We start from the raw sequence: 18,190 nt of genomic DNA, 5'->3' as shown, positions 1-18,190 counted from the left end.
AAGGTGCACTGACACGAGTATGCCATTGCTTCATGACGCATCACGACCTGTGTCATGATGCGTCGTGCTGGAGAGTAAACTCATCTTTAAGGGGTGCAGACAGGAAGCAAGAGGGTCGCCGGTGCGTGCTATTCCGCACAGAGAATTTTGAAATGTTCAAAAAAAAAAAATCTTCCACCCACAAATGTCATGCTATGTGGCGCAATCTAATCTCCAACATGACATGCAGCTCGTCAAGTGAAGTATACAAGTGAACAGAGTGAGTGGTGACGGCAGCGGATCCCATCAGAGCGCAGCTCTTCTGAAGGATTATAACAAGAAGTTAAATCTGTTATAAACATACTTTAACAGCTGCAGACAAGAAGGAAAGAACACGCAACTGTTTTATCAAGCCATGACAATGTAAACAAGACAAATAATTACCTTTATAGATGGTTCAAAATGCTTCCTGCAGCTTGTTAGGCGCGCGTGCACGGCTCTGGCTGCAGCCTCCTCTGTGATTCAGGAAGTGATTAGAGCCATTTTCAACAGCCAATTTGCAGAAAAAATGATTAATCTGCCACAAAATATTTATTTTATATACACAGCGTCCAGCGCAGAGCACGCGGCAGCCAGTAGAACAAAGAACGGTGTTCAGCTGTGAACACAGCGGGTGGGATTGTCACGACTACGTTTGTGCTATTGCGTGAGTCTCAGGCATGCTTGTGTCAGGCTGTGTTTTGGGTCATTGCCATGCTGAAAGACCCAGCCACACTCCGCGCACCACCAACACCTGCCTCTGCGCTCCTGTTGCAATCTGATTGGTCCTTTCCAGCTCGACATGCCCGTTTTCGTCGTCCACGCGAACGCTTCCTGCAAGCCGTTAGTGTGGAAACTAGCATCCTACACCAGAGGGGCCAGGGCGGGCAGTGTGCGCCTTTGGCTGGGTGCGCACAGCGAATGTGCTTCGCTCTTTTTAATGCACGCTCCATTGCAAACAAAGCACACTTTCTCTGCGATTTATTCTTAAAGGAGCACCTTCATTTAATGGCTTTGACTGAGACCTGGCAGAGGGATCAGAAATATGCCCATCTAAACGAGCTGTGCCCCGAACTGCTCCGTGTTTGGAACTCCGCGGGTCGCTCAGAGAGGAGGCGGACTGACACTCATTCACAAGAATTGCTTCCCATGCAGACAAATGAAGCTGGAGCCATTCAACTCATTCGAGCTTCAGATGACCAAGACTGGAAACACTGACTCTTTTTATTGTATTTTAATCTATAGACCTCCTGGTCCTGCACGTGAGTTTTTAAATTAGTTCTCTGAACTCTTATCTATAATTATCAAACTGGACAGAGTGCTTATGGTTGGAGATTTCAATTTCCACATTAATGACTCTTCTTGTCATGAAGCATCTGAGTTCTGGGCTTTAACTGACTCATTTCATTTAAAGCAACATGTATCTGTTCCAATGCAGAAAAAAGTCAGGACTTTGGACCTAGTCTTCTCCTTTGGTCTGGATTTAGACTGTTTGAATGTTGTGGATGTCGTTATGCCTGACCATAGTTGTGTTTATTTTAATATATCTTTCAGGGCTGACACTTGCCCTCAAAATGTTGTTTACCATAAACGCATCATAAACCAGACTGTGGTTGAAAATTTTTCTGAACAGTTCCAATCTGGTTTTCCTGGGGTCTGTAATGACGCAGAAACCTATATAAATTCCTTCAATGACCATTGTGAGTCTGTGTTGAACATGGTGGCACCTATAAAGCCCAAAATTGTTTCTTTTAAAAATTCCCAGCCTTGGCTAAATGAGGAAATTGCTTCTTCAAAGGAGTCTGTCGTAAGATAGAACACTTATGGAAATCCACAAAATTGGAGGTGCCCAGGTTACATTTAAAAGACCTGATTTCATCCCTCAATGATATGCTTAAACATGCTAGATCTATCTACTTTGCTAAACTTGTGAATACAAACAAGAGAAATCCCAAGGTTGTTTTTGACAATTCATAAAACTGTGTCTCCTTCAGTTTCGTCAGTGTCAGTTTTCACAACTGATGACTGTAACAGGTTTTTAAAAAAACTTTGTGGATAAAGTGGAGGAGATCAGGGCAAATGTATTACCTTTTCAGGGGCCCCCTTTACTTCCTGTATCTGCTAATTTTTGCTCCTGGTGTGTGTTTTTTCCAGTAACATTGGAGGATGTTATGGGGTTACTGGGAAAAACTAAACCCTCGACGTGCCCTTTTCATATCATGCCTACACCTTTACTTTCTAAGGTAACTGACCTTGTTGCACCACATATTATGAATGTGATCAATCTTTCTCTTTCCACTGGATCTGTCCCAAGCTTATTCAATCAAGCAGGAATAAGTCCTATTCTCAAAAAGCCTAATTTAGATCCAGCTGAGCCTGGCCTATAGACCTATTTCAAAGCTGCCCTTTCTCTCAAAGGTTGTGGAGAAGGTGGTGGCAGAGCAGTTGACTGCTTTTCTATATAATAATGAAATGCTTGACAAATTTCAGTCTGGCTTTGGAAGATGCATTCTACTTAGATTGCCCTGCTAAAAGTGTCTAATGACATCCGCATGGCTACTGGATTTGTCTGCAGCTTTTGACACCGTAGATCATAAACTATTGCTACAGAGAATGCACTGTGACTTTGGCATTTCTGGGACAGTCCTGAAGTGGTTTTCCTCTTATTTGATAAACAGAACATTTTCTGTGTGTGTAAATAATATTATGTCTGAAGCTTCTCCTTTGCTACATGGAGTTCCTCAGGGATCTCTCTTAGGTCTGATCCTGTTTTTGTTGTACATCGGTCCTCTTGGTAAAATCATTAGCAATTTTAAGAATGTGTCTTATCTTTATGCTGATGATATTCAGTTGTACTTTTCCTTTAAGGAGTCAGAGTTATATAAACTGTCTGAGCTAATGAATTGTCTTGCAAGTGTAAAGTCCTAGCTCACTAAAAACTGTCTTCAGTTGAATTGTAAAAAGACTGAGACTCTGATTATTGCTCCAGAGCAGAAAATTCCTTTAATTGTGAACCACCTCGGTTCTCTGGGCTCTTCTGTTCAGTCGAGCATCAGAAATCTTGGTGTTTGGTTTGATCAGTCATTGTCCCTTGATAGCCATTCTAGACTCTTGGTCAAAAACTGTTTTTACCACTTGAGAAATATTGCCAAGTTGAGGCCAATTCTGTCTAACTCTGATCTGGAAGTTATGATTCATGCTTTTATTTCTTCCTGTTTAGATTATTGCAACTCGCTTTTTAGTTGTTTTAATAAATCTGCTTTAAATCGTCTTGAAATGGTCCAAAATGCTGCAGCAAGACTCGACAAGATCTAGTAGACGGACTCACATTACCCCCATTCTATCCTCCCTGCACTGGCTTCCTATCAAATTTCGTATTGATTTTAAAATTTTGGTTTTGACTTTTAGAGCCTTGCATGGTCAGGCCCCCAAATATGTGTTGGATATGTTGAGCCCCTACATCTCTGGTCACTCCCTTCGTTCCTCGGAGCAGAACCTCCTCACAGTTCCAAGAACCCGCTTTAAAACCAGAGGAGACTTGTCCTTTCAAATTGTGGCTCCTAAACTTTGGAATAATCTCCCTCTGTCCCTTCGTGCGACCGTCTCTGTGGATTCTTTTAAAAGGCAGCTAAAGACATTTTTGTTTGGTCAAGCTTTTAGTTGATTGTTTTCTTAATCACTGTTTATTTATTTATTTATCTTTTAACATGGTTGTGTATATTTGTTTTACCTTTTGTGAAGCAGTTTGTGATTTTTATCTGTGAAAGGTGCTTTGCAGAAAAGCACCCCTTAAAATGATATTAACGGTCATATTAAATATGTGTGTGTGTGTGTGTTTTTTTTTATATATATATATGTATGCATGTACACATGCATACATACACACACTGGGATTAAAAGCAAAAACAAACAAAAAACGGTAATAATAATATTAGTATGACTGAATTATTATTTTTTACAGCTAAATCATAAGCTGTTCAGAATCTACCTTTTTAAGAAACCCTTTTGCAACACAAGTTGGAGACAGCTAAGAAAACAGCAAATTGTTCCCCTTAACAACATTGTATTTCACTCACGAACCATTGCGCCTTTTTTTCCCGTAATACGGCCATCATGTCAGACATGCAAGTATGGTGACGGCATAAAATATGACCGTCGATAGATTGCGAGTGCTAACGGGGAGCGGCGTACTGTGCTGTATGTATGAAAAAAGAGAAACATTTCAATAGTGCCTCATACAGTATTTTTCCAAGTTTGCAGTTTGTGGCAGCTGAATTAAAACACATAGGCTGCATCTGCTGAGCAATCAGCAGTCTGTTAAACAGTGCAACAGGTCAACACTAAGAGTCAGGTAGTCAGGCCTGTGTCAAAGTACTCCTGTTGTAGCTAACACCATTCTTTATGCAAGGTCAACATTACTGCAGAACCTCCACCACTTTCTCACTTACTTTATTGGCTCCGAATTGCACTCTGGCTTTTCCTTTGACTAAAGTGGCATTGATCTGCATGATGACAGACTCAATGGAATAGGCACTGCTCCAACCCTGCAACCACAGAGACCCAAATCATAAAAAGTGGGGTTAAAAAGAAGGGGTAGGGGCGGAGGGAGAATCCAAACCATTTTTCATTGTGTTTTTTATGTATGGTCTTTTGAGATTGAGCTGCCAAAGAAGGAGACATTTTATATATATATACATACATACACACACACACACACACACACACACACACACACACAGTAATTTCTGGACTATAGAGCGCACCTGAATGTAAGCCGCACCCACCAATTTTAAAAAGAAAAAAAAAAAGAATTGTACATACAGTAGTGTTCAGAATAATAGTGCTATGTGACTAAAAAGATTAATCCAGGTTTTGAGTATATTTCTTATTGTTACATGAGAAACAAGGTACCAGTAGATTCAGTAGATTCTCACAAATCCAACAAGATCAAGCATTCATGATATGCACACTCTTAAGGCTATGAAATTGGGCTATTAGTAAAAAAAAGTAGAAAAGGGGGTGTTCACAATAACAGTAGTGTGGCATTCAGTCAGTGAGTTTGTCAATTTTGTGGAACAAACAGGTGTGAATCAGGTGTCCCCTATTTAAGGATGAAGCCAGCACATGTTGAACATGCTTTTTTCTTTGAAAGCCTGAGGAAAATGGGACGTTCAAGACATTGTTCAGAAGAACACCGTAGTTTGATTAAAAAGTTGATTGGAGAGGGGAAAACTTATAAGCAGGTGCAAAAAATTATAGGCTGTTCATCTACAATGATCTCCAATGCTTTAAAATGGACAAAAAAAAAAAAACAGAGACGCATGGAAGAAAACAGAAAACAACCATCAAAATGGATAGAAGAATAACTAGAATGGCAAAGGCTCACCCATTGATCAGCTCCAGGATGATCAAAGACAGACTGGAGTTACCTGTAAGTGCTGTGACAATTAGAAGACGCCTGTGTGAAGCTAATTTATTTGCAAGAATCCCCGCAAAGTCCCTCTGTTAAATAAAAGACAAGTGCAGAAGAGGTTACAATTTGCCAAAGAACACATCAACTGGCCTAAAGAGAAATGGAGGAATATTTTGTGGACTGATGAGAGTAAAATTGTTCTTTTTGGGTCCAAGGGCCGCAGACAGTTTGTCAGACGACCCCCAAACTCTGAATTCAAGCCACAGTTCACAGTGAAAACAGTGAAGCATGGTGGTGCAAGCATCATGATATGGGCATGTTTCTCCTACTATGGTGTTGGGCCTATATATCGCATACCAGGTATCATGGATCAGTTTGTATATGTCAAAATACTTGAAGAGGTCATGTTGCCTTATGCTGAAGAGGACATGCCCTTGAAATGGGTGTTTCAACAACACAATGACCCCAAGCACACTAGTAAACAAGCAAGATCCTGGTTCCAAACCAACAAAATTAATGCCTTGCAGATGTGAAGAAATCATGAAAAACTGTGGTTATACAACTAAATACTAGTTTAGTGATTCACAGGATTGCTAAAAAAGCAGTTTGAACATAACAGTTTTGAGTTTGTAGCGTCAACAGCAGATGCTACTATTATTGTGAACACCCCCTTTTCTACATTTTTTTTTTACTAATAGCCCAATTTCATAGCCTTAAGAGTGTGCATATCATGAATGCTTGGTCTTGTTGGATTTGTGAGAATCTACTGGTACCTTGTTTCCCATGTAACAATAAGAAATATACTCAAAACCTGGATTAATCTTTTTAGTCACATAGCACTACTATTATTCTGAACACTACTGTAAACAGGGTACACTTGTCTATAAGCCGCAGGTCTCCACATTGTAACATGAGATATTTACAGAGAAAGTTTTTTTTTTTTTTTTTTTTAACTTTTAATTAAATACGTACCGTAAATGCTTTTTTTCCTGAAAATGTTACACAACTTACGCAGCATCCAGCACGCGCACATGGTGCCGTGCGGCGCCTCCGCTCACACGGAGAACTGCGTTAGCTTTAATTTTTCTTTGTGGATCACGAGATAATTTCATCAAATGCAGCCAGGGTTGCCTGGTGTCTGTGGTAAATGAGGCTTTATGTGGATAATTTTCTTCATCGCGTGATGATGAATCCACTAAAACAAAAAGACTTATTTACTTTTTGTGTGAATTTACACTGCACAAGGAACGCAGCTTTCAGTGAATCAACGGACAGCATCAACTGACGTATTTGGACTTATGAGAAAGCCTGTAAAAATCCATAAATTAGCTACATTACTGTCTAAACCACAGTGTTCAAAGCATGTGAAAAAGTAGCAGCTTATAGTCCGGAAATTACGGTACATATATATCAATGTATCAACTATGACATACCTGTTTTGTGAGAAGCTCCATGCACAGAGCACCTCCTCCAAGAACATACCTAAGGCAAGGGCAAAGACAAAAAGGAGAACAGAAACAGATAAGTACAACAAAAAAGTCCTTTTACAGTTCTTTCTCCATAATAATTACTACTCGATAAAATCAACATCAACACTGAAATCCAGGTGGCAGAAGATGTGAAACATTTTTGCCAGATTAACTCACCCTCCGGATAGCACAGGTGAAACTACCCGGACAAAGGGTGGATCAAATGGGAAGTTATCCTATGATCAGCAAAAACATGTTACTTTTAGACTTTAAAAAAAAAGAAAAAGAAAAAAGTGACAAAATAAGCAAATAAAGGAAATTTATTTCTAACATTTTTTACTCACTTTATATGAGAAGTTTAGTAAAATGTAATCCATTCCTTCCTTTTCTTTTAGGACTTGTAAATCACTATGCAACGGGCTGTCTGGGTCTACCCTGTGGGTCATGAAGTTGTGTAAGTGATTCATTTGCAAAGACACAAAAACACAGCAATTCAATGAGTGAAGGGCCCACATTTACTTACGTCCTTATTTTGACGTGCCACTCATAAAGGCTGTCGTTAACAAGCTCGACTGAATAGATGCCTACAAAACAAGTTAAGGTTAGTTGATAATATATGATGGATTGAAGAGTCAGTACTGTCTGATGCATCTAAACTCAGAATATCAACACATATTTACAAATTTACATAGGAAGTAATTCCAATATGCCTGTACTTGGACAATTCAGGCAAACAAACCATTAAAGCTGGCCACAGATGTCACAAATGATTTCCTTTGATAACGTGTACATTCTGCTCCCCTCGACTCCGACAATGTTTAACAATCATTTGTGAAGATGACTGTGTGGGGAGGGATCATATGGCTTAGACTGTGTACAAATCTATGCTGGATTATCATTGTGCAGCTACCTGTGTATGTATGTGCTTTTGATTCACATGGTGGTGTTTCCACAGTATTTACTACATGATTCCCAGCCCCAATTTCAGATACTCTGCATGTTCTTGATTCCTTCAGCATCTATCACACTATGTCAGATCAAGGAAACTTTTGTGGAACTGATGCAAATTTCTGATAACCATTTATCTTCATTTTTGTCCTGTCCAAGTCTTTTCTCATTCATTAAACATGCTCCTTGTCATCTGATGTACAAGTCCATCAGAAACTTTTTTACATGCTCAAAACTTTGAGCAGACATGAGATGGATTGCTTTCTCTCCGATTACACATTTGTTTACAGTTTTGTTCTGCTGAATGTGGCTCTTTGTGTTGCCAATGGAAATGTGACATCATCTGTCCATCAGAGCCCCAATTCCACCAGAGAACAACATTAATATTTGCTACTAAGTCACAGTGTGACAACACCTTTAACCACAAAAGAAATAAATGACAAAAAACATACATCTGAAAATGGACTTTTCAGCTTTTAGCACATTCTGAGTAAGTGGATGTGTATTTTTGACAGTGTGTGCGTAATAGGCCTGTCACACCATGAAGATTTAGCCACCATATGCCGACTTACAAAAAAAAATTGGTGAATACATTGGATACTTCCGAGAAGTTACACAGCTGGCACACCATGATGATTTAGCCAGCATATGCCAACAGCCCCATTTCCATCAAGCGTACCGAATCTGTACAGCGCGGTATGGTATGGGACAGAACAGTTAAACAAGTCAAACAGAGTAATTTAACTTTTTTTTTGTTGTTGGCTTGGTGGATCGTGGGGTTTATGTTCATCGTGTGAAGAATGCTGATGAGTCGACTGAAGTCTGTGGTAAACGCTGACATGAATGAATGAGGCGCTGTGTCAAGTCAATTTTCATCTTGAGGTACAAAGCGCGGGCGTTTTCTTGTTCAGGCTGAAACGCACTGGAAGCACATAAAACACAGAGGGACTTTTTTAAAAACGTTATGTTTCTTCAGCCATGACAAGGAACAAAAGAATTTTCCAAAATCACAACGCTTTATATGAATAGGTTTTCATCACGCTGTGATGATGACTCCAACTGAAATGAACAGGTAAAATAAAGACTTTATATTTACTCAGTGTGTGATTCGTTTTAATATTTGAAAAGGTCACTGATCGCATGAGGAATGCAGCTTTCAAATGTTGAGCCAATCAATGGACAGCATCAATGGACATATTTCAACCTATGAGTAACTTACAAGATAACTTACCTATAACTTAGACCTGTGTATGTGAGACATGTGAGCCATATGCTGGCATATGTCGAAAATTTTGTTTTCAACAAACTCTCCACAGTATGATGTATATCAGCTTAATTTGCACAAAACTTACCCATAACTTATTAGACGTATGCTGGCTTATTCTGCGTATTTTTCATACATCGGCATATGCTGGCTAAATCATCAAGGTATGACAGGGCCTTTCGTTTGGTTGGTTATTATAGAAAAGAAAACACAAAAATTAAAACCTGTGCACCAAATTTTAAGGTTTTCATTTTAAAAAATCCAAAGTAAAAATTGATGGACAGTTTTGGAACAAGGTCTTTGTAAAGAATTCATTGGAATAACTGACAGGGTCCACTTGCATTATGTTACAAAGTTTATGGCAACATTTCGACCTTGTGGCAAACTTCTCTGGGTAAAAATGGTGCCCTGAGAGTGCATGTTTGTCAAGTGAGCATACCTGTCTTATAACTCTGGGACCTGTAGATCTCTCTAAGTTCCTTCATGAGGCGGTCAGATGCTTGCACTGAACCAGACACAGCTCCCTGCAGAATAAAGGTAATGACAGGACAAAAAGCAGTGCAATCAACCTTGAGGATAAACCTGCAGCTGTACTTTGATAGAAAGCTTTATCCTGATTGACCTTGAGTGAATGGTTAATGAAGCATGTGTGAAGCATGCATCATTGGATTTAACAGCATTTTTGACACAATTCAGACAGAGACAGCCCCACAGCCAAAGCCACTGAACAAGAGGATGTGCAAGCTGGAAACACCCTCTCCCCATATCATTTACTTTGAGTTAATGTGACAATGAAAGGCACACTGAAAAAATGAAAAAAGAAAAAACAAAACAGAAAATACATTGTATACAAAGACAAAAAGGCATTTTTCATTGCACGGCACGTGTGCTGTTGCGGGGCCCCAGAAACCAAATAAATTTTGTATCTAATGACATTTTCAGCATCTCGTAGAAGAAAAAAAAATCTCAAAAGAAGTGCATATGATCCTAGATTCAACCTTTCATTTGAACTGTCAATGATAATAATGAAATAACAGAATATGACATGGAAGTTGGACCTGTAATGATTTTCCTTTTAATTGTAAACCAAATTATGCATTAACTCAGAACAATTAAACTACATGAAAACTGAAAAGACTGTTAAAGCATTTCAAAAACCACAGCTAAAGCTTATAGAATATTTTGAAAATCATTGTAAAATATCAATAACATGCCTTATAGTAAAAAAGTCACTTATATCCTTGTGTAATTTCCTGTAAATCCATTCAAAACAACAGTCTTTTTCCCCCAATGAAATGAAGTCGACAATTTAAAAAAAGGTCACCTAATCTTGCCTGATATCCTGTTTGTACAGCACAACGTTTATTTTACAGAGACAAAAAAAAAAAAAAATTCTTACTGTGTTTCTTGAGGGCACAAGATGCAGTGAGCTTTTCCCTTGTCTTTTATCTGTGTTCATGATGACAAACTTTAAATTCAACCCAGCGCCAATTCCACAGATTCTTGTCCTTAAACTTTGTCAAACTGTGTCTCGCCATCTTCCCTCTCTCCAACGTCACTCCGTGACACAGACATGCCGCGAAATTCTTCTTTTACAAACTTGATGGCTCTTAAAGTATGCAACATCCACATGCTATGTTTAGCTTGGGGCAGCCACACAGCATCGCCATAGCAACCAACCAGTCCTGCTTCACTACAACTGCTGCAGCAGCCACGCTTTGAGAGAGGGATTTTTCTCTGCGGATCCGAGGTCACAGATTTATATCTATAACACGCAGATCAGTGTCTGCGGGCTTATAAAACTTGTATGATGTCATAAAAAAAGAACGCTTTGCGATAGGCATTTTGGAAAAACTCAGTGACGATCACAATTACACAGTACAAAACTAACCACCCCCCCATGATGATATCCGTGGAATTCCTTGGGTCGGCGGAGTATTCACAGCCCTGGTTTTTAAAACTCACCACGGGTGTGCTGCTCCTTGCATCACCACTGCACTATGAGACGATACGAATTGTTTCTTCAACTCTGATCTGCTGCAGATTCAGCAGACTAACTGCTCGATACATGCAGCGCTGATGTAACAAAAATATGACGAAGGGATTACTGCTACCAAAAGTCTTAATAATGGTACTTCGATAACGTGACCTGGTATAGACTCCTACTGCCGATATTTTCTCCTTTTAAGCAACGAGAGGGGTGGACCAGTGCTCACTCAAAGCCTGCCCACAGGCGAATGACGCAACCGACAGGCGTGAAAAAAACTCACGCATGCGCACGAAGGTTCAAGCTTGGCTGACGTAAAAACATATGAATCAAATCCATATATTTTTTGCATAAAATAAAAAGGTCGGATACTTTTCACACACACGCACACACACACATACACACACACGCACGCACGCACACACACGCACACACACACGCACGCACGCACACACACGCACGCACGCACGCACGCACGCACGCACACATACAAATACACACACGCACGCACGCACACACACGCACGCACGCACGCACGCACGCACACATACAAATACACACACGCACGCACGCACACACACACACACACATACACGCACGCACACACACACACGCACACGCACGCACACACACACACACACACGCACACACACGCACACACACACACACACGCACACACACACATACACACACACGCACACACACGCACACACACACACGCACACAGACGCACACACACACATACACACACACACACACACACAGACGCACACAGACATATACACATACACACACACGCACACAGACGCACACAGACATATACACACACGCACACACGCACACAGACGCACACAGACATATACACACACGCACACACACACACGCGCACACACACGCACACACACACACATGCACACACACATACACACACACACATATACGCACACACATATACGCACACACATATACGCACACACATATACGCACACACATATACACACACACACGCACACACACATACACACACACACATACACACACACACGCACACACACACGCACAAAGCCTGCCCACAGGCGAATGACGCAACCGACAGGCGTGAAAAAACTCACGCATGCGCACGAAGGTTCAAGCTTGGCTGACGTAAAAACATATGAATCAAATCCATATATTTTTTGCATAAAATAAAAAGGTTGGATACTTTTCACACACACACACACACACACACGCACACACACACACACACACACGCGCACGCACACACACGCGCACACGCGCACACACACGCACACACACGCACACACACACACACACGCACACATACACACACACACACACACACACACACACATACATACATATACATATACATATATATATATATACATACAAAGAATTTCTACACAAACTGTCAGAAACCATTTCAGGGAAGCTCATCTGCATGCTCGTCGTCCTCATCGGGGTCTCGACCTGACTCCAGTTCATCGTCGTAACCGACTTGGGTGGGCAAATGCTCACATTCGCTGGCATTTGGCACGTTGGAGAGGTGTTCTCTTCACGGATGAATCCCGGTTCACACTGTCCAGGGCAGATGGCAGACAACGTGTGTGGCGTCGTGTGGGTGAGCGGTTTTCTGATGTCAATGTTGTGGATCGAGTGGCCCATGGTGGCAGTGGGGTTATGGTATGGGCAGGCGTCTGTTATGGACGAAGAACACAGGTGCATTTTATTGATGGCATTTTGAATGCACAGAGATACCGTGACGAGATCCTGAGGTCCATTGTTGTGCCATACATCCAAGAACATCACCTCATGTTGCAGCAGGATAATGAGACGGTTTCTGACAGTTTGTGCAGAAATTCTTTGGTTATGCAAACCAATTGTTTCAGCAGCTGTCCGAGTCTGGTCTCAGACGATCTTGGAGGTGAACATGCTGGATGTGGAGGTCCTGGGCTGGTGTGGTTACACGTGGTCTGCGGTTGTGAGGCTGGTTGGATGTACTGCCAAATTCTCTGTAACGCCTTTGGAGACGGCTTATGGTAGAGAAATGAACATTCAATACACGAGCAACAGCTCTGGTTGACATTCCTGCTGTCAGCATGCCAATTGCACGCTCCCTCAAATCTTGCGACATCTGTGGCATTGTGCTGTGTGATAAAACTGTACCTTTCAGAGTGGCCTTTTATTGTGGGCAGTCTAAGGCACACCTGTGCACTAATCATGGTGTCTAATCAGCATCTTGATATGGCACACCTGTGAGGTGGGATGGATTATCTCAGCAAAGGAGAAGTGCTCACTCTCACAGATTTAGACTGGTTTGTGAACAATATTTGAGGGAAATGGTGATACTGTGTATGTGGAAAACGTTTTAGATCTTTGAGTTCATCTCATACAAAATGGGAGCAAAACCAAAAGTGTTGCATTTATATTTTTGTTGAGTGTATATATACACATATATACAAACACACATGCATATATATATATATATATATATATATATATATACACACACACACATGTCCATCCATCCATCCATTTTCTTCCGCTTTATCCGGAGTCGTGTTGCAGGGGCAGTAGCTCAAGCAAAGCCGCCCAGACCTCCCGATCCACACACACCTCCCCCCAGCTCCTCCGGGATACCTCCAGCGTGTCCTGGGTCTTCCCCGGGGCCTCCTCCCAATGGGACGTGCCCGGAGTACCTCTCCAGCGAGGCGTCCAGGGGGCATCCGGAAAAGATGCCCGAGATATATATATATATATATATATATATATATATATAGTCAAGAAAGATGACTTTAAGCTTGCTTTCAGCTTGTTTTCATCTTGGAATATAATACGTGCCATTGGATTAATACACACGTTGTTGGAATAAACTGAACAGTGTTTGGTACTTTCCTGGAGTAAGTGAGGTCATACCGGACTTTTCCATTGCAGATGGAGAGGCCCACGGGATGAACTCAGTGGTGAAGACGATGGAATATATCTAAGATGATTTTAAAATAACAAAGTATGATCTAATGAAGTATTAATGTGTTAAAAGTAATATCTAAGAATGATTCAAACATAAGTATGATTAAATGAACTATTAATGTAATAACAGAAAGAGTTGATTAGAAAATGTATGTTACAAATAAGTGAAATGAATGATTAAAGTGTTGTTTTTCATAAAGGGTGCAGCTACAGAGAAAAGAGGAACTGAAAGAAGTTGTTTTTGTGCAGAGGCAGAGACAAAAAAGGAAGTTAATGATGTTGCAAGCGAGGCCAGAAGAGCTGATAATAAAAACAACTGTTCAGAACAATAAGATGTAACAAGATATGAAATGAATAATAATGAATGAAATGTTGCATATGATCATATGAATTGTTTTTATGTGAAAAAGAGTTGAAATGAATGATTGAATATGATTAAAGTGATTGATGAAACATGATTTAGGAAGCATGAGTTCTCGGAAAAGATGTGTTAAACAGAAAAACAGGAAACCTGCGCAATAGATTTACTGACAATCGGGACATCAGTTATCGTCAGTCAGGAAATGTTCTCCAGATGGCTTCCAGTAAAAGAAGGGGGTAAGGGAGGAGGTTTGGACTCATCATCATCCCCATGGTAACCAAGATCACCTTATCAACAACAAGAGTTTTCGTATAAAAACTGTACAACAACAGGAAACGGGGTTATTCTTCCAGGGAGAGGTGCTGTTGTCACTTCTCCGCTGCTACGAGGAGATCACAAGACTTGACCATCTTGTGAGCTGCAATTGGAATCGAGGCGCGAGAGGATTGGAGACATAAGAGATTATTTGAGAGAGTTTTCAACTCCCACTCAGGCCGTCCAGTCATGAAGTAGCAGAGCATTGGAGAATAATCACTGGCCTTAAGTCTGAGTGGGGAAGTTTCAACGCTTTCTCTCTCATGGAGCATCACATCTTTCCAGAATGGATTAGATCAACTTTTGGTTGATTGAAGAAGGAATAAACTCTTATGTGGATTTATTTCCTGAAGGATTACATCATCACAAGGATCGTGGTCAGCTAACAACTAAAAGCTGATGAAGAGGAGACCAAGTTCATCAAACTGGGGATTTTAACATCAAAAAACCTCCTTCCCTCACTCCTAGAAAATTTGTTGAGAAGTTAATCCAGTCCAGTCAGAGTAAGATCAGATAGCATTATTGAATCAAAACAAAAATCTCTGCCAATCATTATTCTGATTATATTTGAATTACTGTTGTGAAATTATCATCATATAACCGATTTTGATTATGTTGTCAGCACTTGCAAAACCTGCAATAAATTTCCAAGCATGCAGTTAAAGTGTTAAGGCTCGGACATTGGATTTATTGATTCTTCTTAAGGTGTAAAAGTTAAAGTTTTTTGGGTGTATGACATCAAAAAGTGTTCTAAAAGGTTAGTCTGGTTTTTAACGAAATTAACGCATCCTGGGGACTTGCTGTACGAGTCACTAAAATTAAAATCTAGCAACATTCCAAGAGCCCTGATCCATAAGAGGAGAGCTGCCGTTAACGGGCGTGGCCGGCTCGTATCCTGGTTCCAGAAGGAGGCTATTCGACCGGGGTGCGAGATCAGCGTCAGCGGGGTGGACGTCCGGATGGAGGCAGTGAGCAGCTAGACGAATCTCCTCGCCACCAGCTTAAACAGCCTTTGTGCAGCCCCGCCGGGTAATACCCGCGGAGACACGAAGGTCGGACCCCAGAGACGGAGAGCTGGTCTTATATGAAGCGGGATCTGACAATATACACTAACAAACACAAAAAAAAAACACAACAGGCATAAACCGGTTAAGCGTTGGGCTTGAGACCAAAGGATCCAATGTTCAAATCCCAGCCTGACCAGAAAATCGCGAAGGGCCCTTGGGCAAGGTCCTTAATCCCCTAGCTGCTCCCGGTGTGTACTGAGTACCTTGTATGGCAGCACCCTCACATCGGGGTGAATGTGAGGCATTATTTGCAAAGCGGTTTGAGCGTCTGATGCAGATGGAAAAAGCGATATATAAATGCAGTCCATTTAAGTGCTCACTAACATGCATTTTGTGAACAAAGAAGATGGAAAGAAAATCATGGTTACTCAACTACTCACAACATCTGTACCAAATAAGGTCTTACATTCAGGTGGTCCTGCCTCTGATTCTTACGTATCTTCTCAAGGATGGCCAGATTCTCCTTCTCAATTCCATCATCCTCTGATTTCTTTCCATCCACAGGCTCCTCCTCTTTCATTTCATAGTGGTCCAGATCTTCTATGTCCTGGTGGTTCAGATTCAGCATTTTAGACACTTTTCCATCAATTAATTACAACAAAGCAGTAAGGATAAAAAGAAGAGTGTCAGTCTAACATCACACAGAAAACTCAAATGCAACAAGGGTCATAGCATTGGGGGTTACCCAAGTACACCCTTATGCTAAATATGAATGAAATTGGTCAGCTGATTCTTAAGATATCACGTGAAGAAGGGTGGCAATAACATTATCGTGAATATCTCACTGTGACCTTGAAATTGACCACAAGGTCACTGTAATCGACCGGTGTCGGGGGATCACCAAAGTACCCACTTATGCTAAATACGAATGAAATTGGTCAACTGGTTCTTGAGATATTGCACTAACAAGGGTGGCAATGACAATATCTTTACTATCTCGCTGTGACCCTGAAATTAGGCCCAAGGTCACCGTAATTGACTGGTGTCGGGGAATCAACCAAGTACATATCATGCTAAATATGAATGAAACTGGTCAACTGGTTCTTAAGCTATCGTGCTAACAAGCGAAAACAGGCGGAGAGATGTGCTGATTGCTATATCCCCCCATATTTCACACCAGGGTGATGAAAAGCAAATAATTTCTTCAAATTTTACTTATATAGTTTGCTAAACCTAAACAGACCTCATATAGTACAAAAAATGACTTCCATTCACGAAATGGTCAAAGTTGTGATTATGGCAGGTGCACAAAAGTACAACTCCAATGCCAATGAAGTTGGGACGTTGTGTGAAATGTAAATACGATTTGCAAATCCTCTTCAACCTATATTCAACTGAATACACCACAAAGACAAGATATTTAATGTTCAAACTGACAGACTTTTTTGTGCAAATATAAACTCATTTTCAAATGGATACCTACAACACATTTCAAAAAGCTAGGACAGCGGCAACGAAAAACTTGGAAAGTTGAGGAATGCTCAAAAAACACCTGTTTGGAACATTCACAGGTGAACAGGGGAGTGTCATGATTGGGTATAAAAGGAGCATACCCAAAAGCCTCAGCCATTCACAAGCAAAGATGGGGCAAGGATCACCACTTTGCGAACAACTGCATGAAAAAAATAGTCCAACAGTTTAAGAAAAATGTTTTCTCAACTTTCAATTGGAAAGAATTTAGGGATTCCATCATCTACACTCCATAATATAATCAGAAATTCAGAGAATCTGGAGAACTTTCTACACGTAAGTGGCAAGGCTGAAAACCAACATTGAATGACCGTGACCTTCGACCGCTCAGGCAGCACTGCATTAAAAACAGACATCATTGTATAAAGGATCTTACTGCGTGGGCTCAGGAACACTTCAGACAACCATTGTCAGTTAACACAGTTCGTCGCTACATCTATAAGTGCAAGTTCAAACTTTACCATGCAAAGTGAAAGCCATACATCAACAACATCCAGAAACGCCACCGCCTTCTCTGGGCTCGAGCTCATTTGAAATGGACAGATGCAAAGTGGAAAAGTGTGCTGTGGTCTGATGAGTCCACATTTCAAATTGATTTTGGAAATCATGGACGTCGTGTCCTCTGGACAAAAGAGGAAAAAGACCATCCAGACTGTTACCAGCACAAAGTTCAAAAGCCAACATCTGTGATGTATGGGGTGTGTTAGTGCCCATGGCATGGACAACTTACACATCCTTACACAATGCTTCGATCCACTGGCTCGTCGGTTCTTTGATTCGCTGCTCTTCAGAAGTGGCAAGTCCGCTTCTTAACCCCTCTCAAAGCCATTAAAATATCATGAGTCACTCTTGTGTGGATTAAAGTCATGAACTGGGACTCTTGTCTTGTTGCAGTCAAGAAACGAGAA

General features: G+C 40.9%; 1 protein-coding gene across 3 annotated transcripts in view; it reads right to left on the bottom strand.

Moving 5' to 3' along the window:
• The window catches only part of ube2q1 (ubiquitin-conjugating enzyme E2Q family member 1), a 64,181-nt gene that overhangs the window by 10,244 nt on the left and 35,747 nt on the right, over positions 1–18,190 (bottom strand). For all 3 annotated transcript variants that reach the window (XM_034186651.1, XM_034186646.1, XM_034186658.1), the window contains exons 5-11: positions 16,219–16,359; positions 9,552–9,636; positions 7,424–7,484; positions 7,245–7,335; positions 7,078–7,136; positions 6,865–6,913; positions 4,467–4,562 (exon numbers count right to left, since the gene is read on the bottom strand). In XM_034186651.1, the coding sequence (XP_034042542.1) occupies positions 4,467–4,562; positions 6,865–6,913; positions 7,078–7,136; positions 7,245–7,335; positions 7,424–7,484; positions 9,552–9,636; positions 16,219–16,359 (582 nt within the window). The remainder of the gene's footprint in view (positions 1–4,466; positions 4,563–6,864; positions 6,914–7,077; positions 7,137–7,244; positions 7,336–7,423; positions 7,485–9,551; positions 9,637–16,218; positions 16,360–18,190) is intronic.

Source organism: Thalassophryne amazonica, chromosome 2 (genome assembly GCF_902500255.1).
Source record: "Thalassophryne amazonica chromosome 2, fThaAma1.1, whole genome shotgun sequence".
NCBI classification, from domain to species: domain Eukaryota; kingdom Metazoa; phylum Chordata; class Actinopteri; order Batrachoidiformes; family Batrachoididae; genus Thalassophryne; species Thalassophryne amazonica.
Note: the sequence above shows the minus strand (reverse complement) of the source record. Positions and strands in the feature narration are given on the sequence as shown.